The 26,450-nt window shown below is 50.7% G+C and overlaps 1 protein-coding gene across 1 annotated transcript in view; it reads left to right on the top strand.

Moving 5' to 3' along the window:
- NKAIN1 (sodium/potassium transporting ATPase interacting 1) overlaps positions 1-26,450 on the top strand; it is a 215,372-nt gene that overhangs the window by 133,753 nt on the left and 55,169 nt on the right. The window contains exons 2-3 of the mRNA XM_050932379.1: positions 12,693-12,830; positions 17,905-17,985. Of these exons, the coding sequence (XP_050788336.1) occupies positions 12,693-12,830; positions 17,905-17,985 (219 nt within the window). The remainder of the gene's footprint in view (positions 1-12,692; positions 12,831-17,904; positions 17,986-26,450) is intronic.

Raw genomic sequence — 26,450 nt, 5'->3', positions numbered from 1 at the left:
TAGGACCCGATGCTCTGATCTGTGAGGACCAAACCAAGGGGCTGCCCAGACACCGAGGTCAGAAGGGACCATTATGATTCTCTCGTCTGACCTCCTGCAGAACACAGGCTGGTAAATGCCACCCACTAAGTCCCGCAGCCAGCCAATTACTGTACTTCAATTACTGACCATTGGTGAGTGTTTGCTCCAGCCAGGTCTGGCAGGTCCCAGGCTCCCATCCCCACCCTTGCCAAGGCTCCTACTGCTTGGAAGGTTTTCCTGGTTTTCAGCCTGAGATTACCATTGCTTTATTCCACCCCATTACACCTGCTTCCATCCTCACTCACCCTGAACAGACCAGTGAAGTTTCTATGTGACTCCCCCACCCTAGCCATGGTCCAGTGATATTCTAGCCGGTTACCAAGTCCCCTCCCCTTAGCCGTTGCATGGTAACACTGTTTAGTAGCCTGTGCCATTGGTTAGCGGGCTGGCTTAGCCGTCTGCAGCTGTGTAGTCTCTTCCCAGCTCCTCCACTGCCCTTGGGTGAGTCCCGCTGCCCGTCCTTTGGTGTTATAAGCTCTGTGGGGCACTATGTGTGTCTACACAGCACCCAGCCCAATGGGTCCTGATCTCAGGAAGGATCTTTATGTGCTGCCACACTAATAATGGAATGCGGATCAAACCAAAGCATCCGTCTTACTGCTGCGTTATATATCCACTGTGCCGCTTGAATGTGGACACGCAATACTTAATTTGTAGTATTAGACAAACCTCAGTTACTCGGCTGTTCTCCACAATCACACTGCTCCAGCACCGCTGGGAGAGTGACCCCTGAGTTGGGAAAGAAAGAACCTTAGTGCCTCTGTCACTGCTTTGCTGTGTGTCCTTAGGCCAGACCCTGCTCTGTGCCTCAGTTTCCCCATTTTTAAAATGAGGATAGTGATACTTTACCCCCCTTTGTAGAGTACGTCGAGATTTACATCTGGAAAACCTTCTGGCCTTGATTCTCCATTGCCTGTGTCATCATTTACATCTGTGCAACATGCTGTCCAGTCAGTGGTGATAATTGACATTCACTTTGCATAGGTGCGAATGACGACACCCGCTGCCAGGCAGTGGAGAATCTGGCCCTATAAGCATGCAAAGTACAGGAATCCTGTCCTATACAATCAGTTATTAACCCCAACCATTTGTTATACAAAGGGTCACCTCTCCAGGAATAGCAAAGGGGGCACAGAAAAACCCCACACGTTTTCCCAAGTCTGCTGCTGTGGGAGATTTGCCCTTGAAGACTCCTGGATGAATTGCTCTTGGTAGCAGCTGAGGCAGGCACACCCCAGCCAGCCAGAGATGACATAGGGATGTGTCTTGCTCCCCAGCGTATGTGCATCTGGTTCCTGCTGCATGGGGGAATTATTAGCACCTGTTCCAGAAATTACAGGAGGCTGTCCCCAGTTTACAGCATCAGCCCAGCATCTGCCACCTCCGCTTTTACAAGACATAAACAGGGAGACAAATTTAAAGCCGCCCAGAGAATCAATGAGTTTAGGATTCAGGGAATATATGCACGAGGATGCAGGCTGTCGCTAGGAAGAGAGGGTTTCCTGGAGAGCTAGATGGTAACTTACTAGCGGAAATCTCTGTGGAAGGAGCGAGGCTGTTCAAGATAAGTGAGACCAATTTTGGAAAAGAATGTGTTCTCCCGCCTGGATGAAATTCGAGGCAGGACATGAGTGGGTGTGGAGAGATCGGAAGTCAGTTGGAATGATACATCTGTTTGTGCTGGATTTGACTCACTGGGGCAGATTTGTAAAGAAGCTCCACATGGTGGGAACAGGTTGGAGGCTGAGCTCTTTAGAAAGTCTGGCCATAACTGGCACGATGGGAGGTGCTGAGTACATCGAAATACGGCCCACTGCGTTTATCCAGCCAAGGAGCAGATATACCAGGAGTTTAACCCTGTGTGGAGAGTGATAATCTATGACACAGAGATCTGTTTGCCTGTGGGCGGAGAGTGTTACAGTCACGTGACACTGAAGGGATAGGTCAAATTGGAGATTCTGATTACAAACTTAACTAGGGCTAATTACCTTCCCTGTATGGCTGGAGTGTCTGGGTCCATATGTCTGGCAAGAATTTTCCCCCAATCTATCCTGCATTTAGAATGGCCGAACTTTGGGCCATAGCACAGCACAGTGTGGGGCATTATGCCTGAGGTTGCCAGGTGTCCAGTTTTCGACCAGAATACCTGGGCCAAGAGGGACCGTGACAGCTCCTGTCAGCACCGCTGACCAGGCCGTTAAAAGTCCAGTTGGCACAGGGCTGGCAGGCTCCCTACCCGGCTCCGCACACCTCCTGGAAACGGCTGTCATGCCAAGCGCTGGCTCCGCAGCTCCCATTGGCCAGGAACCATAACCAATGGAAGCTGAGAGAGTGGTGCCTATGTGCGGAGGCAGCATGCACTGCACAGAACCGCCTGGCTGTGCCTCGGCCTAGGAGCCGAGGGACATGTCGCTGCTTCCAAGTGCTGCCTGAAGTAAGCGCCACTGGCAGCCTGCACCCCGAAACTCCTCCCGAGCCCCACCCCCAGCCCTGAGCGCCCTCCAGCGCACACACTCCCTCCCAGAGCCTGCGCCCCCTCCCACACCCCAACCCTCTGCCCCAGCCCAGATCTCCCTCCTGCACCCAAACTCCCTCCTGGACCCCACACCCTCTCCCGCACTCCAAACCCCTTGGCTCCAGCCTGGAGCCCTCTCCTGCACCCCAAACCCTCCATCCCTGGCCCCACCCTGGAGCTTACATCCCCAGCCATATCCCCACCCTCCCACTCCCACGCCCCATAGGGTTGGAGGTTGCCAGCTCAGCATGCCACGGCAGCTGCTGTCCCCGTCTCATCCCATATCTGATTTTGTTTGGAGGCTGGTTCGGCCGGGCACCTGGCACCTCCTGCACCTCCCTGCGGCAGGTTAAGTTGCCATCTCTGTACTGGCAGGCGGGCAGCGATGTGGCTCTAATCTCGCTGCCAGCTCAGGGAATCGGAGGGTGAAGCCGCATCCAGACTCTGAGCAAGGTCAGCGTCAGTTGGCTTCCCGGGGCAGGGGATGGAGGGCTGAGGGCTGCTGGGGATTGCGAGCTGGGGGGGTCTCAGGCAGCAGCTGAGAGGGTCCCTACCAATGCCTGCTCCTGCTAGCGAGGAATGTGCTGGAGTCCCAGCGCAGTGCCAGGTCTAATGTGCCAGCCTGGAGCAGGCTGCTGCTCATGATCCCACCCCAAGCTGCAGTTAGCCAGGGACAGCAGCCCATGGGTAGAGAGCCCCATCTCCCCTTCTCCCTCTGCCTGCATGGGACGCCGCAGGGACCAGACCAGTCTCAGATCCCCCAGGCTGCAGGCATCATTTGGCTGGGCAGTTCCACTCTGCCCAGGTACAAGAACCCAGCAGGTTCTGCAGGGTCTGGGATCCCCAGCCAGTCCCTATAGCATGGTAGAGCTCAGCTAGCCACAGAGCTGCCCTGCCTTTGGTCACTGTGGGCCATCCCTGTCCATTGCTGAGGACTTGGCTTGGCCACAGGGGCTTTGGCCATGTGTTGTTTCACTTCACCCTGTGCAGGACGCCATGAGGGGTGACACATGGGGACAGGGCACTGGACTGCCTCTCAGGAGGTCTCCCTCCGTTGTATTCCCAGCCATGCTGCTGACTTGTTTGGTGCCCATGGGCAACTTGCTGTCTGCTTCCATGCCTCAGTTTCTCCATCTGGAAAATGCAGGTAATATTGCACACTTACCTTTGAAAAGTGCTTGGAGCTTTATGGATGGAAAGTGTCATATAGGAGCTGCCTACTCCTTTTATTATGGAGTATATTACAGACCAAGCCAGTCACACTCGATAATGAAGACTTTATATTGGTTCTTTCTCTGTCTGTTATTTTCCTTAATCTTAAACAGACTTTAGCCAGGCTGAAAGACTGGTGATTTGCTGTTGGTGTAACCGTGCACTGCACACCACTCAGTATTTACCTGCCAGGGAGATGCACTGGAAAAATTCGTAGATGCAATTAACAGACTTCGCCCATCCGCAGGGAGACTGTCTCATTAGCTGCTAATTTTGCCTCTCCCTGTAATGAAGAGGGATTTTTGCTGCGTGTTTCAATTAGATGCTTCCAATCTCCCTAGAAATCTCATTTTGACTCCTTCAAACTGTCTCAGCTTGACAGCCTGGAATTAAGGAGTCCTGCTGAAATGGAGCCTGTACTGACTGCATGTAAACATGCTCACCTAGTCTAGCTGTTCACAGTGAATCCCTCGGAAGCCCTTCCTAGCTCCATCCCCAGAGCCAGAGGCTTACGTGATCACCAAAAGCTAGCAGCCTTTTGGTCTAGCTGCTTGTAAGCAGCTCTGTCAGCAGCCCCCAGATAGATGGCTGGCTATAAACGGGCGAGCGCCACGCTCCTTGTAACATTTATTATTTACATTCCTCAATTGAAAAGATTTACAGCCCCGTTGTGGTTCCCACAGCCCTTTCCTCGGCGAGTCTGAACAAGGCCGAAGTGAATTTGGCTGCAGCGCAAACAGCCCATGCAGCCCGGGCTGTGCGTAGCCGTTTGGCACAAGAACGCTGGCCTGTAACGCCGCCTGCACGGTGGCTCAGCAGCCGTTTTCACTGAAATCTCAGTTGCGCCTGCAAGGCAATGCAGATGCAATACACAAGGCACATGCCATGCCTGGGAGGATAGTGCTGGCTAGTGGTTAAGGCAGCCAGGTCTCCTGGGTTCTGTTCCCTTCTCTGCTACTTGCTTGCTCTTTGGCCTTGGGGAAGTCACTTCACTTCCCTGGTCCTCGCTTTTGCCCATCTGTAAACGGGAATAATATGGAGTGCTGCACTCTGTCAAGAGCCAGCTGTATGGAAAATGCCAACAGGACATAGCGTGGAGCCAGTCCCTGCCCCGTGGATTGACAGTCACAGATACAAATGAAATGAGGCATTCATTAAGCCTCAAATAGCAATAGTAAATCTACATAGCCCCCGGTGAGACAGGAGAGAGTTACATTTTATGGATGGGGAAAGTGAGCCTGGAGAAGCGGAGTGACCAATGCAAATCAGCAGCAGGACTAGGAAGAGAACCGAGGCGTCCCCCCTCCCAGCTTCCTTGTCAAGCCATTAGCAACGTTCCCTGGATTGTGAGGATGGGAACTGAGATGGGTCTGGGACAGGGAGCACTGGGTTGTGGCGAGTTAGCCGTGCGTGGAGAGAGAAATCCAGTGGATTATACCCCCCATTCTTCTCTCTGCCCCCCAGTACCAAGATGAGTCTGGCCCAGCCCTGCTTGTGAATAATCCCAGGGAGTTCCAGGGCCCAGGTGCACTAAATCATTCCTGAGCATGAGACTTTGCCAAACTGGGGCCTCAATGACTGGTGCATGTTAACCACAGCCTGGAACAATTGTGAGCAGGCAGCCCAGCCCCAGAGGAGATAGGCCAAGATGCTGAGAACGGCGCTCGGCATGCGAATGCCCTAGAAACATGGCTGATTTGCCAGGCCAGAGGAAACCCTTTGTCTCTGCAATAGGTATTTGGTGGGTTTAGTAGGGGCAGGCCTGAGCTGTCGCCCTCTTTGACAGCTGCTTGGCTATGCACGTCTGGCTCTCTGCTCCTCTGGCTGATGTTACCACGCTGCCGAACACAGGATGGGTCAGTGGCTGTGTTAACCCATCAGCTCAAACAGGGAACCCACCACAGCGGAGCCAACCTGGGCTTGAGATACCGGCTCTGAGAGCAGGACAGGCAGTGCAGATTCGTTAAGAGTTGCTTCTCTTACCCGGCGCCCATTCTAAGTGCATATTGGTTTCTCCTAAGAAGGGGCATCATGGAGCTGGGGCCTGGACCCCTTGGGGATCAGCCTCTGGGGAAAGAGAGAGGAGCCACAGAGTGGGCTGGGTGCGTGTGTCTGGAGCCAAAGGACTGAGCCAAGATGAGAACGGCTGAAGGACGAGGGGGCACTGGCAAGTTTGCTGGCTGGTGCTGCAGCCAAGTGCAGGATCCAACTCAAGGATGTTACAAACAAGGTCACGGCCATGGCTGGAGACAGGCAGGGAGTCGGGTGTGAGCAAGGCAGCTTGGGCTTATTCTCATTTCTACTCCATGAGTGCCAGAGGCTCCAAGTGAGATGAGGGCCCCATCATGCCAGGCGCTGCCCAGACATATTGTGAGTGACAGACCCTGCCCTGAAGCGTTTGCAAAAGCCTTGATCCAAAGCCAAGTTAAGACAACTGACTGAATCTCTCTGAAGAGTCTTTCTAGGGGCTCCGGATTAGGCCCGGTACAGAAAAGACAGAACTACTGTCCCGGTGGAGATTCAGTGACTCGCCCAAGGCCACACAAAGTCTGTGGCAGAGCCAGCCGTCCTGATTCTGTATCACAGAGGCACTTACAGGCCCCAGCTAGATCAGGGCCTCCTCACACTGGGCGCTGCACAGTGGGAGCCAGTCCTGGCTCCAAAGAGGTCCCCGTCTGAAGAGGCGACACAGAGAGGTGAAATGCTTTGCCCAAGGTCAGCAAAGAGCCAGGAATAGAACCCAGCTGCTCTGAGCCCCAGGCTCTACCCACTAGACCCTACTCCCTCTCCAGCTGGGAGTCACTGTTAAAGGGATGTGAGTTCCCTTTCCCCACCTAGGGCTGCCACCCATCCAGTTTGGGTTTTGGCTTGTGTGCCCGGCGTCCATTTGACGAGCACTGATGTCTGGGCTTTTTAATCTGGGGTGGGGAGGAAGGCGGAGATGGGGCGGGGACTAGGGGAAGAGTCAGAGAAAGGGGGCAAGGCCTCAAGCGAAGAGGCAAAGAGGGGCTTGGGGGACGAGGCGGCTTAAGGATCCCATGACCAGCCATTAGAAAGCTGGCAAGCCTACCCCCACCAGCCCAATCGTCCTTCCTCTCAAATGAAGCTGCAAATTAACCCGTTCCAGGGAATGTCCCCCCAGCATCATGGAACCCCAATAACTGGTTAACGTCCCACTCGGGAGTCTGTTCACCAGGCACCACAACACCCGAAATCAGCTGCTGCTTCATCACAAGGGTCTTGAGCCCTCACAGAAGGCAAGAGATTTTGCTTCTCACACGCTAGGACCACCTTGGATTGTGAGTGTGGGGAGGGGCAGTAAATCCCAGTAGCCCGGCTGATAAAGGTGCCACTAACCTGAAGCATAAATAACACTTGTTAGTCGGTGACACACGCATTTCACTCAGCCCATTAAGTGCAGCCATCGAAAGCCATAAACCCTGCGTCCCTCCGACTAATGAAATTGGCCAGTGCTCTGTGTTGATTGTTGTCTGAGTCGTTTTGGTTTGCAGTAAATTCTGCTCAGCAGCACTATCCATGGTCACTCCCATGCTGAACTTCACTTCACTTGGAGAAATTGCGCTTAAATAAAGATCGCCTGGTAGGGCCCCTGAGAGGGGATTTAGGGGCTCATGTCCCACTGGGCTTTTCATGATAAACTCATTGTTTGCTGCCCAGTTATAAGTCACCTATAGAAGATGCTCACTCCAGCCAAATGAGGTCTGAGAGGTGGGGGGAGTGGGGGTTGAAGTGTTGGTTTGAGAAGTTATATGGGGTGCAAAGTAACAATAACCTCTAGCCCCTATTCAGTGCTATTCACCAGAAGTGCTGAAAGCAGCTTACAAAGGAGGTAAACCTGATTTTACTGGGGAAACTGAGTCACGGAGCGAGGACTTGCTGCACTTGGTTGCAGCACCAGCCGGAAAACCTGCCAGTGCCTCCTCGTCCTTCAGCCATTCTCATCTTGGTTCAGTCCTTTGGCTCCAGACACACACCCAAGTCCATCTAGGGACTAAGGTGGGAATAGATCCCAAGAGTCCTAGTACTGTGTGCTGTCCACTATGCCATACTGTGTCCACGTATAGCTTGCCAGACAGACCTACTATAGCTCCACACAGAAACAGATCAAAGCTTGTGATACTGAGCAGGATAAAACGGGGGGTGTAGCGAGATCTCCTTGAGAAAGTGAAGAGACGGGACTGGACTGTGATGCATATAAATGTAAAGAGGATTCTTTACTGAGGCTGCGGCACATAGACCCTGTGTTTCTCCCAGTCTGTGCTGCTTAATGTCACTGCACAGAGTGTCCTCTACTCCTGGCCCGGACTCAGTTGTTATGAGAATACTCCAGCACATGCGACAGATGGATTTGGTAGGAAGGAACGTCTCTGAGCAGCATCTAATGACCCCAGTGTACTTCCTCTTTCAAAATGGGGTGCGGAGAAATGCACAGGCAGATCCTTTGACGTACAGCCCACTCCAAGCGTTCAGAAATCAGATCTGGCCACAAACATTCATGAAATTGGCTTTAAAATCATGAGATTAATATGTTTCTGTGTGTGTGTATATATATACTTTTAAGTTTCTGAGCCTTTAATGTTCAGATTTGCCAGCTTTTCTCTGCAGCCATAGGGGCTAGAAACCCGGGGCCAGGTTACAAAGGAATTTCGTAGAGCTGGGCAGGGACTGGAATTGCCATTTCATGGGAAATTCTGCCATTTCTAAATTCATTTTCATTTCAGATCAGAACCAAATACAAAGAATTTGGAAATGTCCTCTGCAAAGTGAAATGGGGAAAAAAATCATTTTTGGTCAATCAAAACATTTGGTTCTTACTGTGACATGTTTCAATTTGTAAATGTTTTTATACTAGAAAATCAAATCAAATTTAAAACAAAAAGTCATTTTGAAATGAAAAGTTGAAATGGGCCTTGCCCAAAATGTCCAAACGGAACATCTCAACTGAAAGGAAATGCTTTTTTTTAAAAACAAAGATCAAAACAAAATTTCGTTGAAATTGACATGTTCCTGCTTTTAGTTTTGGTTTCTGTGAAATGGCATTTCCCTGTGGGTGCCTACTGGGAGTTACAGAGGTGCCTACAGGAGTTAGGTACCTACCTCCAATCAACTTTCAATGTGAAAGAAGCCCGCAGCCTGCTTAGATGTCTGTCAATCTCACTACGTGTCTGTCTGCACCTTTCAGTACTTAAATACCTTTGAAAGCTGGTTCTTACTCCTCTTAAACGAAATGGAGAATCTCTCACCTCCAAACCTGGGACTTTAAGAACAACACCAAACCCGAGACTTGGGGTAACAATGTGTGTAATGAAGAGGCTGGGTTAGAACTGGGCGGCGTCTCTGGCAAGGGGTGAGAGAGAGCCTGGTAGTTAATTTAATCTGGCTGTTGATTGTAAACGTTGGGCTGCAATTCATTCCTGGACACGGTAGCAAAACTCGTCTGAACAGAGCCCCTGGGCAGAACTGCCTTCACACTTCCGTTTTCTGAGTGGACACAGCAAATGCATCCCATGAGCTGCATGCAGCATGTTCACTGGGACAGGGTTTTGCCGTGGAAACCTCTTTGCACCCTGTTACTCCATCACCAGGAAAAGCTCTTTGGTTTCATTTTTAAGGGTATTATTATTTGTATTGCAAAAGCGCCTAAGGGCCGTGGACCAGGGCCTGGCTGTGCTAAGACCTGTACAGAACCAGAAGAATTGTGTTTTAAGAGTCTGCTTTCTGCATTTCCTTGCTACCTGCTGCTGTATGTCATTTATGAAGCAAGGCAGGAGGTTTGCAAGAAATTCAATGCAGCTGTAATAGACTCAGGGTGTGGGGGCATGCGTGCATGTGTAGTCTATACCGTTAGCTCTCCATTAGATCCAAAATTGTAACATCTAAGCGTATTTTCTAGAGCTGACCAGAAAATGAAGGCCCCCCCCCAAATGTAGATTTTTGGTTTTCCAATGAAAATCCAAATAATTTTTTCAAAACCATGGGGCGGGGAGAGGGGGGTTGTGAAAATGTTCACTTTTGACAGCACCCCTTTTTTGAATGAGAAACTTTTTGTCCAAACAGTGTCAACCGGCTCTAAGATTTCCTCATGTTGCAACGCAGAGGCAATGCAGGGAATGGGGAGAGTTATTCGCAACCAGCTGGAGTAGACTGCAGCACCGGAGGTCCCTTACGCAGAGCTAGCTGCTCCTGGGGCAGTTGCTGAATAATAATAATTCCCAGCTCTCATATAGCACTTGGCATCAGTAGATCTCAAAGGGCTTCACAAAAGAGACAGTATCATTGACCCCATTTTACAGATGGGGAAACTGAGGCCCAGAGAAGGGATGTGACTTGCCCGCAACCGCATCCCCCTAGTAATGGGATTGATCCAGACACTTGCATTTAAAAATCTCAGGCTGCAGCTCAGGGAAACACATTTTCAAATGCCCCTTTTTGCCTTAGCATGGTCACGGTCGAGAGCGTTGGCGGTCAGATGCTCCTGCCCCACAGAATTGAAGGCTAAGCCCCAACTCCTGCCATTTTTTGCATGCAGGCCCAGCACTCCTCCAGGATGCAAGAAATTGCAGGATCAGGGTTTAAAGCAGGAGTAGGCAACCCATGGCATGTGCGTCCAAGGCGGCACGCAAGCTGATTTTCAGTGGTGCTCACACTGCCCAGGTCCTGGCCACTGGCCTGGGGGGCTCTGCATTTTAATTTAATTTTAAATGGAGCTTCTTAAACATTTAAAAAACCTTATTTACTTTACATACAACAATAGTTTAGTTATATATTATAGACTTGTAGAAAGAGACCTTCTAAAAACATTACAGTGTATTAATGGCACATGACACCTTAAATCAGAGTGACTAAATGAAGACTTGGCACAGCACTGCTGAAAGGTTGCCGACCCCTGGTTTAAAACTTTTCAGCCAACACACATATACTTCAGTGGGGACACTTGGGGAGAGAGACAGACACAAACCCAACACCAAGTGCTAGGAATTGTGGCCGAAGAACATGAGACTGGCTTAAAATTAGTAAAGTGTTTATTTTCCTCGCCCACTGGTATTTAAGAGTCATGTTTTCAAGCTTTTCTCTACAGCCACCATATATGACTCCAGGTGCTGGGGTTTTAAGAAAAACACGAAGTGTCTGCCCCCTCTTTTAAACCTTTTCTAAAATGAATTCTGTAATTAAGGATAATAGGCCTGAAGCCAGTAAGAAATACAGAGTTAAATAAAGAATTGAACAGTAGGCAGAGAAACAAATACCGAGACGGTCTTTAATTTTACATGGATGCAGAAATCTCTGTGCAATATTTAAAACCGCATCAAAGCCTTATTTATGGATTATGAAAGACAAGTGCCATTAAAAAATCATGGTGTCAAACAAAGCGAATTCTGTACATAAAGAGCAATGAATCATGAAATAACAGATTGATTTGGAGGTGAAGGTGGCACAGCTCGAATTTTCTACTGTCCTGTAAAGGAACCTTGGAAAGCCACTTGGAAAATATCAGCTGTTCTGCTGTATTGATTTCACCAAGTTTCTCAGTCTGGGCAAGCAAATGAAACTCAAGGATGAATCTGGGTTTTCCCATTCGTCTGTGCCAAAGAGGCGAGTTCAGCGAGTGACCCTAGTGCCAGGGCACTGGAGAGCAACTCCTCCTCCAGTGCTGCCGAGCGGCAGGCAACTGATGGACATTTAAATAGAAGAATTAACTAAGCTAAACATGACAAGTCTCACTTCCCTTATTATCCCCTTGCTTGAGTCTCCAAAGCCCAGCCCTGCTCTAACCTGTAAGCTGAGTCACAGGCCAATACCCAAACCACTGCCCTTTCTGTACCCTGCTCTTTGCTGCCTGAGCCCAGCTGAGCCCAGCTTTGCCACTGTCTTCACTAATCCCAGGGCTGCAGTGGTTCTGAGATGGAACGCAGCTTCCAGACCTCCTTATGCACCTCCTGTCCTGCTGGGAGGGAAAGTCTTTCTTTACAGGGCCCCATTGCTATTCAATGCAATTCACTGCAGGACAAGCCCCATCAGATGGCTCAGAATCAGAAAAATAGATCCATGCCTCTTCCATTGTTGGGGAAGTTGGGAGCCTGACCTGAACTTCGCAGCTCTCGCCCATCCCTCTGTCTCTCACTGCCCAGGGACAAACTCCAGCTCCTTTCCCCGCAGCCAAGAAGGGCATTCTGGAGTATCCGTCCTTGCCATCAGCTCAGTGTGTCTGTGCACCTGGCTTGCTGCTGGAGCGCTGAGTGTGAATTGTGCCAGGAGAGAATGAATTGCCAGGAAAGTTTCACAGACTCTCTGCAGTTCATTTTTAGAGATTCATAGATTCCAGTCCCAGAAGGGACCATCACACTTACCTAGTTTGACCAGTATAACTGTATGACATGGGCCAGAGAGCCTCCCCCAAATCATTCCTAGAGCAGAGCTTTGAGAAAAAACACCCAGTCTTGATTTGAAAATTGTCAGTGATGGAGAATCCACCGTGACCCTTGGTAAATTATTCCATTGGTTTTGCTAGGGAGGCACTTGCTCACGGTCTCTTAACAAATCAGGAGCCTGTGGCCTGCAGTTCAACATGGGGAGAGATTCCGACCTGCTGACCCCATGAGCTCTTGGCTGCCCATTTCCCCTAGCTCGAGTCTCCCCAGTCCGTCCTTCTCCAGCTCCAGCTGGTGATAATTCCTAATAAATCCTCCTTGCTGTGATGTATTTGCTGGACTCTGGACGGTGAATCATGCAGACATTTCAGTCTATTGTAACTAATTGTCCGTGGGATTTCCCATTAATTACATGATACACTTTGCCTTTAATGTCCCGCGAGCCGCCGTGCAATGAGTAATTCTCTGCTCTGTCCCCCTTTGTTCTTTTCCAGATAGCAGCGCTGGAGAGGCAGATCTTCGACTTCCTGGGCTATCAGTGGGTGCCCATCCTGGCTAATTTTTTACACATTATGGCTGTCATCCTGGGCATCTTTGGGACCCTCCAGTACAGATCCAAATACCTCATAATGGTAGGTTCAAATGGTTGGCCAGTGCACCCTGCCTGCTAGTGCGTCTCTTTCGCTTCCAGCACTTTGGACAGCACTCTGCAGATCTCACTGCGAGCGGCTTTACTGCTCAGGGGCTATCGGCTGGCACCAGCTGGCACTCAGCAGTAGTGATGATAATTTCATAGACTCATAGAATATCAGGGTTGGAAGGGACCTCAGGAGGTATCTAGTCCAACCCCCTGCTGAAAGCAGGACCAATTCCCAGATAAATTAAATTTGTAGTAGCCCAGAGTGTGCCAAGGAGATCCATGCCTGGAGAGGCCCTGCATGCCCCACGAGAAATGGGGAAGTCGATCACATCTGCATCACCAACCCCCTCTGCTCAGCACCCTGCCTAAGGCTCTTCATGATCCTCATGGAGGAGAGGGTGGGACAGGGATGCAAGCCAGGGAGCATGTACGGTCCTGGAGAGACTGCGCAGAAGCGACAGCTTTGGGTCACAGAGGCAGCTTGTCACCAGATTCATCAGTACTAAGGGTCCCTGTGTACGTATAAGGGTTACCACCAGGCCTGCCCTGTCTGGTGTTATGAAGGGCTCCCCTGGGTCTGTGAGCTGCTCCAGCAGAGCAAGCCCTGTATCAATGCTGGACAGAAACGAGGGGGCCGTGGAGATGGGCAGCCTGGCTGGAGTTTCATTGCACACTCAGGACTCAGCCCAGTTCATTAACAGGTTCATTAAGGCTTTTCGATCCTTACAGTCACAGGCACCAAGTTTTGTTGGCGCCGGTGGGTGCTCGCCCTCCTGGCCCCGCCCCCGCCCTGACTCTGCCTCCACCCTGCCCCATTGGATCCCTCCACAAAACCCTGCCCTGGCCCCTCCTCTTCCCCAAGCACGCTGTATTCCTCCTTCTCCACCCTCCCTCCCTCCCTCCCAGGCTTGCTGTGGGAAACAGCTGTTTCATGTCACAAGCTCTGGGAGGGAGTAGAGAGAAGCAGAATGCGGTGGCACTTTATGGTGCAGTTTCAGGTAACCCCAGGCTGAGTTAGGGGCAGTTTCAAGTGACTCCAGGCCAAGTTAGGGTGCGGTTTCAAGTGACCCTGAGCTGAGTTATAGTGATGTTTCGAGTGATCCCCAGGCCAGGGTATGGCACCATGTGGGATCTGCTGTTTCATTTGGTTTAGACAGAAAACTGGGTGAAACTGGGTGAAACTGGCTGTTTGAGCAGAGTCTTATTCTGAGATTTGAGGTTCACTTCAAGCTCAGGGAGAGTGGCCTCCTTGTGAATGGCCACAAAGAAAATGAGAAAAGACAGAGGAGTGGGGAGGGAGAGGTTTAGGGAAGGAGGTGACAGGAGGGGGAAGCTGATTGAATGTGGAGCAGAGTGGGAATGAAACGGGGATGAGGTTTTTCTTCCAGAATCCCTCCCCCATGCCTGCTCCTGGGAGTGGGTGGCAGGAGCAGAGGAAGCCAGCCACATGGTGGCGCAGATGGTTGAAAAGCTGCTGATGGAACGTCTGATGCAACAAAATCAAACCGTTTCATGGGCACAGTCTGATTTTGCTGAAATGTTTGACAAAAAACCCACTACCTTTTGTTTCGATAAAGTCAAAGGGCTCGGATTCCACCTGATTGTTTGGACTCTCATGTCATATGATATTAAACTCCAAGCTGAACAGTCAAAGTGAAGTGTTTGGACTGCAGAACAAGGAGCAATGGTCTCAAGTTGCAGCGGGGGAGGTTTAGGTTGGATATTAGGAAACACTGTTTCACTAGGAGGGTGGTGAAGCACTGGAATGGGTTTCCTAGAGAGGTGGTGGAATCTCCTTCCTTAGAGGTTTTTAAGGTCAGGCTTGACAAAGCCCTGGCTGGGGATGATTTAGTCGGGGATTGGTCCTGCTTTGAGCAGGGGGTTGGACTAGATACCTCCTGAGGTCCCTTCCAACCCTGATGTTCTATGCTTCTATCATTCTATGCTGCACTTTGATAAGCTTGTTTCGATGTTCCGTGGGAAATTTCAAAATGCCCAGTTTTGTTCCTGTGTGGGCGGAGCGGCCAGCCCACGCGTTGACTGGCTCTGCATGGCAGGGCTTTGGCCTTCCCCCCCAGTGCTCTCGGTGCCTGGTGCTGGGCGATCAATAGATTCAGGGACCTTAAATGTTACTGCCCCCCTTGGTGCTGTGCCCAGGCTCATCCCCAGCCCCAGCTGCTAACCCTCCAAGGGGTCCATGCGGGCAGGGGTCTGGCCTGTGCTCACGAACCATTCCGCTTCCTCCATCCCCGGCAACCTCGCCACGTCCCTACCCCCGAGGTCTGTGGATTTTGCTGGACAGTTCCTCTCTTGGGCCAGAAACTGAGGGCAGAAGTTCAGGGCTGCAGGAGGAGGTAAAGAAAGGGGCTCTGGAAAGGAGGCATGAGAAAAAGGAGATGTGGAAAGAAGGATGAGATCTAAGGCTTGTTACTTCCTGGGCACCATTGCTGGGCTGGCTGCTCTCCACGGAGAGGCAGAAGTGCATAGTAATCCCAGGCTGACCCAGATAGTGCAACACAGGCCCCACGCCTGCACTGTGCATACTCCTTTTACATCTCCGCGGAGGCCTGCTCTGCACTGGCGGGTTTTCACACTGAGGTTAGCTGCACTAACCCCTAGTGTAGACATGCTGCAACCCTGTAAATAGGGACCCTCTTGCCCTACAGTTTTTAAAACTGGTTTCCACCAGCCCCTCCAGTGCAAGCCACTATTTACACTGGTGCAACACATCTATCCAAGGGATTTGCATCAATGCAGCTGTACTGGCAGAGCTCCCCCATGCCAGGTCTATACCTAAAGACTGTGCTGGTGTAAGTAGGTTACGCGGGGGGATGATTTTTTTCACGCCCCGACTGATATTGCTGGGCTGGCGAAAGCTGAAGTGTAGACACAGTTATACCTGAAAACATGTCCTTTTCCCAGACTAGCCTGAGCTAGTTCCCCAGTTCAGGGACCTGATTTAAGCTAAGCCAGCACAACAGTTCTTTTGCTGGTATAAATTGCATCTCCTCTGAGGGGGGTCACTGGTACAGCTATATCAGCAAACCCTTTCTCCTGTAGACAAGGCCCCAGATAAATAAGCCCGGTGCTGACAAGCCCCAAAGCTGTCTTAGTGATGCTATAATTCCCAGCCAATTATCTGGGAAATGTGGTCAAATGACTGTAGCAGGGGCCAAACGTCAGCTAATTCATCCTATCTAACTCCCACTTGTCTGCCCCAGGGGACAGTTCGGTTACCATTATTATCCTTGGCCTACATTGTGTGACTGGCTACGCAGGGTGCAAGGCACGGGGAGTCAGGGCTCCTGGTTCAAGTTACAGCCCTGCCCCTGATTTGATGCATGATCTTGGACAACTCACACCAACTCTCCGTGCCTCAGTTTCCCCATCTGTGAGACAGGGAGAACCGCCCTGCTCTAATGCGCAGGGGGAAATGGGAGGATCTGCCCAATGTTTGTGAAGCGCCAGCATCCTTAGATGTCAGGTGTTAGAGACTTGCATGGTATTTTCTGTAGAACAAATTCTGTTCTCAGCTGCACAGATGCAATTGCTGCACGATGATTTCTTCTGGGAAAGCATTGAAACCACCACTGGTAATAATCTCACACTTAGCTCTCAGAAGCTGTAGATCTCAAAGCTCTTTACAAAGCAGGGTAGGATTTGTTATAGATGGTGAAACTGAGGCATGAGTGTATTGACAGCTCACCCAAGGTCACAAAGGAAGTCTGTAGCACAGCCAGGACTCAGGACTGGGGGCTCTTGTTGCAGCCTGTGGGTCGCACTGCCCTCCTCTGCTGGCGCTCCAAATGACAGTACCATAAATGCTCTCATGTGACATCATGACTTGTACGGTAGAGTTCACAGTCGGTGTCTCATTCTGTGCCGAAGAGCTCTGGAGAAGCCTCGAGCATTTCCTCTCCCATCTTGTTCTGTACTGGGCCCTGGTGAGAAGTGGAAATGCCTCTACAGGGGCGAGGTTGGTAAAGCTGGGCTTCTGCATTGATTTTAACTACTGGAACCACTTCTTTACCATGAAGGTTTTCCACTTTAACCCCTCTTGGATCCTGCCTGTGATCCCCCCACGCCTGGTTAGGGGGAAGAGGACGAGTGTTTTGGGTTTGACATTGTCCTCTTAGAGATGGGCCTGAGCTTTGACGTTCAGATCCCGCTCAGGCTTTCTCTGGAGTCTGGGAGTGTTTAGATGAGAGAGAGGTCGATGCTGGTGGAGAAGGTTGGCCTAGAACCCGTCTCTGGTTGATTCAATTGAAGTTTATAGCATAAAGCGAGTAGCTTAATCTAGTGGCCTGAGACCTGACCACAGGTCTGGGAGCCAGGAAATTTCATTCTGATACTGGCACATTTCATGACCTTGGGCAGGTCACTTTGCTTTGTGTGCCTCTATTTCTCCATCTGTAACAGGAGGATAATAATACCTATGCACCCATCTCCTGGGAGTGTGTATGGCATTATAGGGTTAATTAGTTGATATTTGCAAGGTGCTGCAGGTATGTGATGTGATAAATTATAACAAATTTTCATTTCCAGAGCCCCAAATGCTTTTGAGGCCAACAGATTACAAACACTGGGCCTGATCACCTTGTCCTTGTTTCTGGTTTACACCAGGGGTGACCCCACTGAAATTTGGTGTAAATCTGGGGTCTGTGAAAGCAGAGCTAGGTCTATTACTCATTAAACAATGCACTTGCTTGTGCGTGCTGGGTAGCTGCAGGCAGCGATGGGAGCTCATGCACCCAGCCCGAGTTTTGCATGCCCACATGTGTAGTGCATGCGGCCGTCTCTTTCTGCAAGGCCAATGTGCGTAAGGTCTGATCCAAAGCCCCTTGAAGTCAGCAGAAAGACTCCCCTTGACCTCAGTGGGATTTGGCTCAGGGCAAAAAGCGGGTGCAGGAGAAATCTGAATACTGTTGGGCTCTTTCGAACGCCCTGCCCGAGGGCAGAGCCTCCTGGAGAAGCCCCACGCCAGTGCCCAACTGCTTCTGTCTCCTGCTGCCAAGGGCTGTTTTGCCCTTCTGCATTTCTGAGCCTCTGTTTCTTTCTCTCCCCAGTACGTGGCGTGGCTGGTGCTGTGGGTTGGATGGAACGCATTCATCATCTGCTTTTACCTGGAAGTTGGACACCTGTCACAGGTAATTACCTCTCTAATGGCACTGAGCACTGGCTCCTCCAGAGCCACTGATCAGCCTGGCATCCCTGCCTCTTGGGTTTCACATCCTTCCCGTTACTGCTGTTATTCCTCACGCACACGGAGGTTACGGTGCCGAGGAAGACCAGCGCTGGGGCAGGAGGTCGCAGTGCATCTCCACTCCTGCCGCTGCAGCTGCTTACTGGTTTTCAGCTTTCTTTCTTCACATGGTAGCACTGCAGAAACTGATGACCCGATAGCTCTGGCTTGCGGGAAGCGGTGGGGCTAAGTGATCTGCATGTTTCCCCCAAATGCAGCTCAGCTGCTGTTCGAAGGATGGTGTAGTGCAGGAGTCCCCAACACGGTGCCCGCAGGTGCCATGGCGGCCGCCGGGGCATCTATGTGCGCCCGCGTCCTGGCCAGCGGACAAGCATCCACTGAAATGCTGACGAAAACCAGCACCATCAAGAGGCGGTGCCGCTGAAATGCCGCTGATTTTCGGTGGAATTTCAGCAGCGACGCCTCTTGACATTGCTGCTTCTTGGTGGCATTTCGGCGGATGCTTGTCCACTGGCCACGGTCCTTGGCGGCTTGTCATCAGGCGCCCACCACCCAGAAAAGTTGGGGACCACTGGTGTAGTGAATTGAGCGCTGGACTGAGGCTCTGGAGACTAGGTGTCCTGCCTAAGCCACATACTCCTTGTGTGACCTTGGGGAAGTCACTTAATCTGCCCTGTGCCTTGGTTCCCTATTTGTAAAGTGGGATGATACTTCCTTACTGCACAGCAGTGTTGGGAGGATAAAGCTCTATCGATGGTGGTGACGTGCTCAGATTCTGCGGAGATAAGGATTTAGCTGCACCTCAGTTGTCACCTGCAACATCACCTGGCCTCCTTACACACAGCTCTGGTGGTGTCCCTCAGCCCTAACTTGCAGCATCACCAGCTATCCCAGTCCTGAGTTGCCGCTGGTCAAAACATTTCCAGGGGAAGAGCTTTCGGCTGGACCATGAGAGAGACACGGTGGGTGAGGAACTATCTTTTATTGGACCCACCTCCGTTGGTGAGAGAGACAAGCGTTCAAAAGCGTGTCTCTTTCACCAGCTGAAGTGGGTCCAGTGAAGGATGTTTCCTTCTCTGCCTTGCCTCTCTCATATCCTGGGACCAACACTGCTACAACAACACTGAAAACAACAGTTGGAAAATGGGGATTCAATGAATTTGGAACATTTTGCAGGAAGGGAGCAATTTTGTCAAAATTTTTGTGGGAAATTAACTAAATGTTTCATTTCAATAAGGTCAAAATGTTTTGTTCCGACGTAATCGTTTTGACTTGTAGAGTATATTGTATTAGGCAAAACAATAAAGTTGAAACCTTTTAGATTTTGAGACGGTCGGAACAAAATTCTTCCAGAATATTTCTGTTTGTATAAAATTCTGAGATTTCAGCCTTTCAGCCGAATTTAGGATGATGCCAAATTTCAAAATCTTGGAATTTCCTGCGGGATGGAAATTCTGGGTTGTGGCCAACTCTATTCTGAGTCTCTCTTAGTGGAGCTTTGTGGCTGTGTGAGGAGAGGGAAGAAATGTTGTCTGGGTGAATGTGCCAAGGCTCCAAACTTGGTTTCTACTTTTAACCTCACCCAGATTTGCAGAGGCTGGGGTGAAATCCTGGCTCCAATGAAGTCAATAGGAATTTTGCCACTCACTTCAACGGAGTCTGGATTTCACTCCATGTCTCCAGAAGTGAAGAGCTGGTGTGTTTCCCCTCCTCCATCTCCTCCCTTCTACGTCTTTTCATCTTCAGTGCTCTACTTGCTTCATATTAAAACCCATGAAAACTGCAGACTTCTTCTCTGTGTGTCCTGTGGCACCAGTTCCAGGCATTAGAAACACAGTGCAAATGCAGAGCAAGGAACGGGTCATGGGCAGATGGGCTAGAGTCCAACATCACAGGGCTGGAAGGTCTCTGCCACTCGAAGACTCGGCCTCTGTGTACTAAGCCCGTGGCGGGCAGGCGGGTGGGCACGCTGAGCAGCAGAGGAGCCCAGGAGCACTGCACTGCGCATAGTGGCTTGTTATTGTAGGGTTTCTCCTGAGCACAGAGCTGCACACACTGGCTTTTGGGGTAACTCCTGTAGACTGGGCAGCACACACTGGTTTGCTTTTGTCAAGCTGTCTGTAAGAGCTGGGCAGTGCCCACTGATTTTATTGTTAATTGTTATGATTATTACCACAGAGGCTGGGAGCCTCAGTTCTGGCCCAGAACCCCCTGGTGCTAGGGGTTCTACCGAGATAGAGCAAAAAGATGGTCCCTGCCCCAGACTGTTTCCAGACTAAATATAAGACAAGAGACAACAGATGGAGACAGACAGGGAGTACATGGAAACAATGAAGTGATAATGGTCAGTATGACAGGCAGTGGTCTCGGTCCCAGGGTTGCTCATGAGTCTTGTTCTGGTCACTATTTCTCTCCTCAGAGGTTTGGGGGTGATGGTCTCTCCTCACGGGTTCTGGGTGTGACGGTGTCTCCTCGCGGGTTTTTGGTGTGACGGTCTCTCCTCACTGCTTCTGGGTTTGACGGTCTCTCCTCACTGCTTCTGGGTGTGATGGTCTCTCCTCATGGTATTTTAATCTCCTCATGGCACGCAGAGAGCAATAATTTCTCCTCTCAGTGATTTGTATGCGGCGTTTTTTTTCTCTTGATTGCTGCTCCTTGCAACTCTTTCTTTCTGTGGCGTTCTGGTTGCTGTACTTTTGTCCGGCAATAGTTTCTCCTCACACCACCCATACTGTGATTCTTTCAGACCAGAGATGGTTTCTGCTCACCAGGATTCAAGCTGGTTGTTTCCACCCCACATTGACATGACAGAAAGAGTGATTGGGACATGTTGTTCTTCGGTGCCTCTTCTAACAGCATCTGGAGAGCCACCAAATGGGGTGACTCCCATAGTGTTCTGCGGGGACTCATTTCTGGGTCGCAGGGAAGAACGGAGGAATCTCAGTGGATATAGAAGAGCCCCCAAGAGAACCTTCTCACCATCAGTGGGGCAGAGCTGTGCACTCCTTCCCTGTGACAGCACAGCACCTGCACCTGCACATCTGGCTGGCAGCATGCATGGAGGGAGGCATACAGAGTAATCTCCCATGTACACCATGCAGGCGATTGTTGCTTCTTTACCTCTTCAAACTAACCACAGCGCCCCCTCGCCAGCCTCCCCGGAAAGGCAGCGAGTGACACTTTCACTAAATCTAAAGAGATGTGTGCACTTAGTGGTGTTGGCGAAATCACTCTCTGAAACACCAGCTCCATTTACCCACCCGACAGAGATGGATAGCGCTGCTGGCTCTCCAGTCTGTTACTTAGATCCATCAGCATCCCGGGAAGGGCAGAGTGGCGAGGGCGATGGGGTGGACGGCTTCAGAAGGGAACAAGGTTGCAGATTCGAATGTGGAGCGCAGAGGAGCACAATGAATGAGACTGATTAATTGGGAATTTCAGGGGGCTCGTTAATCACGCGCTCTCACTTAGCGCTGCCTCAGTTTATGGATTGCATGAATCAGACAACACAATTTCATAAGCCAAGGCTGCAGCTCTCGCTGCAGCTGCTGTGGGATCCATCCGTGTGTCACTATAGCGAGAAACAGGGGCATAACAGGTGGTTACAGCCAGAAAGGGGGCTGCGTACAGCTCCTCGTCACTCAACACTGTGACTCCTGTGCATCTCTGAGCCTGGGCGACACCGAACTGCTTACCCGGCATAGCTACAGCAGTTCGACACTCCAGGGACTATAGCACCATAGCGTGGACGCTGCAGTGACGGAGGGGGGGGCAGGAACACCACCTCCCTGAGCGGAGGTAGCTAGGACAATGGAAACATTCAGCCATCGCCCGAGTTGCTCTACACCGGGTGGTAGGCCGCCACAGCAACGTCGTACAGGGGGATGGATTTTTCACACCCCGGATCAACACAGCGAGGTCCGTCAAAATGTTAAGTCTAGCCCAGACTTTAGGAGTGTGAAACAATCACCTCCCAGCCAACATGGCTATGCCAGCAAAACTCCAGTGTAAATGCCGTTGTGCTGGCAGAAAAAGAATTCGTTAGCTGGTAGAGCTTATTTCTTTGCAGAGCTGATGTAAACTCTACCGGCAAAATCACTCTTTTGCTGGTATAAGCTGCTTCTCCGCTAGCTGGCTGTGCCAGTATCGCTCTCGCTGTACAGTTATACCCACAAACCATTTCTAGTGTAGACAAGGCCTCTCGTTTGACTGGAGTGGACACATTTTACACTGACCAGCCCTGCAGAGTGAATCCTGCTATGAGACAGAGAGCTGGAGATGATTCTGCCTTACACACCAGCCACAACAGAATTGTCCACGGTCCTCAGCTTGCTGAGATCCTGATTCTCATTCACCCTGTGCTTCATACCATCATTTGCCCCAGGGCAGAGTGAGTGCAAGGGGGTGGGATTCCATCAGAATGGTGGTGTTTTGCACGCACTTTGCACTGGTGTAAATGATGTTGCAGCGCAACGAAGAATCAGCCTCTTTGTTACTATTGATGCTCCTAGAGGGGAAGTGGCATGAACTGAGCTTGGTATTTCAGATATCAGGTTGTGCAAGCAGTGGGACAAAACTCATTGGGACATGGGATAGGTTTTAATTCCTTCTGTACTACACCATGCGTGTACCTAGGGTGCTCTATGTGCAACTCTTATTAATACTTGATCTTTATATAGCATGTGTCAGGCTTTAGGACTATGCATGGAAGTGCAGGGCTATTCTGCTGACTCACCAAGCAGTCAGAACACATGCGTCCCATTAGAACACACATGGGCAGAAGTCTAAAAGGCTGAAATGAGTCTCTCTGCAATGAGTGAGAGCTAGAGGGAGGTTAGAAGAACATCCCGGGGGAGATACTGCAAGTACTGTCATTTCCTGAGGGTGCTCAGGTGAGGTTTCTGTTTGTAGGTACATTGGCCACTCTTAGAACGTGGTTACTTACACTGGCAGTCATTAATAATGATCATTACCCTGTGTGTGTATGTGCTGTTAGGAGCAATTTGGGGAATCAAGAGCTTGTGGACAGTTGAGCCTTCAAAGCCCAGCATAGCCTTCCGCTAGCATTGATAGGCAGGGAAACATCCTGGAGAGTTGGAAATATCAACTGTAAATTAATTTTTGTTGTGTTAATGGGTTTGAGAAATCAGCAGACACTTGCAGTATTTATTTCCAGCAGCCAGCTAGAGCCCTCGCTGCCTGTCGGAAGGAGTTGGGAAACTAACCTAGCGCTGATCAATAGCCAGCCTGCTTTGGCACTAAAACAAAGAGCTCTGCAGCATTATCCCCACGTCTCAGCTCTGCTGCTCCTGCTTTCAGGCCTGGTCCAGCTCTCTCTGAAGTTCATAGGAGCCTTTCAATGGGAATCAGCATGGGTCTCTTCATCTGCCACTGCACCTAGTCATTCACCCTCAGCGTCCAGCTGTGTGGAGACCAGGAGACTGGGCAGTCAGAAGAGGCTGCTAATGAAACATGGCTGCGGCAGGCCGGGGCTTGTGTGAAGTGCCCTGGATCCATGCTGGCTCTTGTGAAGCTTAGGAGCACTGCAGGGTACCCTGCTGCTGCCTTGCTTGCAGCCCCGTCAGTGCATGTCAGAAACATCCTGAAGGATTGTTGTGTGAAGCTGGAGATCCTGCTGAGAGTGCAGAGCAGAGCAGGATAGTTGTTCTGCAATGGGGGGAGCTTGGTTCTGATGACGAGACTGGGGGACTGGTTGATGGCCAGAAGAGGGGGCATCCTCTTCTGGCCTTCAACCAACCCACCAGCTGCGCCAAGCTCATCATCAGAAGCAAGCTGCCATAGAGCAGGGCACACCAATCCTAAGCGGCATCAGATCCTGCCAGAACAACAGATGTAAAACTTGCAGCCATATCTCCACTGCCACAGTGATCAGCACTCCCCACAACACACCTTTCAAGATCTATGGGTCCTACATTCCGTGCATCAGATACCCCCAAAACAACTGTGTAGGTGAAATCAGACAGTCATTGTGCTCTCGAATGAACTCACCCAGGAAAACTATCAAAGATGGAAGCACTCTATCACCCATGGGCCAACATTTTTCTCAAAGCGATCACTCCATATCTGACCTCTCCATCCTCATCCTCAAAGGAAACCTGCACAATGCCAATCTGGCCTGACCTCCTGCACACTGCAGGCCACAGAACCTCGCCCACCCACTCCTGAAATAGACCCCTAACCTCTGGCTGAGTCACTGAAGTCCTCAAATCATGGTTTAAGTTACAGCAAATCCACCATTTACACTAGTTTAAACCAGCAAGTGAGCTGTGACTCTGTGCCCCATGCTGCAGAGGAAGGCAAGAACCCTCCAGGGTCTCTGCCTACCTGACCTGGGGGAAAATTCCTTCCCACCCCCAAATATGGTGATCAGTTCGACCCTGGGCATGTGGGCAAGACACCATAGGCACCGACTCTGTGGGTGCTCCGGGGATGGAGCACCCGCAGAGAAAAATTAGTGGGTGCTCTGCACTCCCCGGCAGCCAAGCTTCCTCCCATCTTCTCCTCCCCCGCCACAAGCATGCTGTGTCCCTGCTCCTCCACCTACCTCCTAGCACTTCCTGCCCAGCTGCCGCCAAATAGCTGTTTAGCGGTGTTGGCGCACTCCAGGAGGGGGGGAGGAGGGGGACGTGGCGTGCTCAGGGGAGGAGGTGGGGCCAGGGATTTGGGGAAGGGGTTGGAATAGTGGCAGGGAGGGGGCGGAGTTGGGGCGGAGACTTTGGGGAAGGGGTTGGAATGGGGGCCAGGAATGGGTGGGACCTCATGGAAGGGGGGGAGTGGGGTGGGGCTGGGCGGGGCGGGATGGCGCCTGTGAGTTAGACCCCTGGGAAATATTTCCCTGTAGTAACTCAGAGCCCCCTCCCCCAGCTAGTGTCCCATCTTTGGCCCTTGGAGATATTTGCTGCTAGCTGTTGCAGATTGGCTCCATGCCATTGTAGGCAATCCCATCATACCATCCACTCCATAAATTTATCAAGCTCAGTCTTGAATCCAGTTAGGTTTTTTTCCCCCGCCACTGCTCCCCTTGGAAGGCAGTTCCAGAACTTGATTCCTGTGATGGTTAGAAACCTTTATCTAATTTCAAATCAAAGGTTGCTGATGGCCAGCTGGGGAATTTAAATTCGTATCTCTGCTAGACACTAATAATCATGGTCTCACCAGAGACACTGGTTTTATGGCTCATTACAACAATTTGTAACCTGCTAACTCTCCTCTGTCCTGTGACTGCACAGATGTTAATTGCCCACTTCATTTTAAGTGGTTTCATGCAGCAGGTGTTAACCTCTTATGCTGAACAATCTGTCCCTCCTTGTATATAGCTGGGATGCTTTGGTTACTTTTTCCAGACCAGAAGATGAGCTCTGTGTAAGCTCAAAAGTTTGTCTCTGCCACCAACAGAAGTTGGTCCAGTAAAAGATATTCCCTCCCCTGTGTTGTCCCTCAAATATCAGGAATGTCATGTAAAATCTTCCCTGGCTTTTAGTAGATGGCTCATTCAAGGTCTTGGAAATGTGGTCTCTGAGATTTCTCAGGCTTAGCAGAAGTGGCAGTAACATGAATTCTTTAACAAAGACAATTATACTCCGAAGTATTTCTTAGGTATTTGAATTAAATACACATTAACAAACAACAACACCACACAACGGCAAAGTGTTTTAAACAGACTGTTTGTTAGGATTCACTAGCACGGTGTTTCTCATGTCACGGTTCTACCAGTTTTCCAGTTAGCCATAGAGTCTCCCAGGAAAACTAGAGTCCAAAAGAATTCTGTTCTGAATGTGGCCGCACGAACCGGGCCTGTTTGTAAATGTCACAAGTGGGCGATGGAGGCTGGAATCATGGAGCCAGAGTCGACATTTTGCTAGTGACTAAGAGCTGGTAGGTCGAGTGGGGATAGGTCAGAACATGAAGACACGTAGCTCGTGTTTGATGTGCTGTATGAGCGGGTGCCAGGGAAGAGATGCAAAGAGCGAGGTGGTGTGGAATTAAGCAACGGGCTAGGAGAACGATCTTTTAGCAGCATCCTGAATGGATGGGAGCAAGGCGAGACTGCCTTTGTCAGGGCCAAAGAGGAGGCTGCTGCTGTAATTGAGAAGAGAGATGATAAGAGCCGGGGTGAGATTTTTAGCTGTGTGGATGGATAAGAAAGGCTGTGTCTTGGAGACGTTATACAGAAAGAATTGGCAAGACTTCGACACAGCCTGGCTGTGAGGACCTAGAGAGACGTCCGAGTGGAAGATGACGCCCAGATTACGGGCCTGAGTGATAGGAGGGGGATGGTGTTGTCTGCGGTTTCCAAGAAAGGAGGCGGTGGGTGGATCTTGGCGGGACGATTAGAAGCTCTGGTTTATCCATGTTGAGTTTGAGATGATGGCTGGACACGAGGCTGTA

This window comes from Gopherus flavomarginatus, chromosome 22, assembly GCF_025201925.1.
Source record: "Gopherus flavomarginatus isolate rGopFla2 chromosome 22, rGopFla2.mat.asm, whole genome shotgun sequence".
Taxonomy (NCBI): Eukaryota; Metazoa; Chordata; order Testudines; family Testudinidae; genus Gopherus; species Gopherus flavomarginatus.
This window is presented reverse-complemented; position numbering and strand designations above follow the sequence as displayed.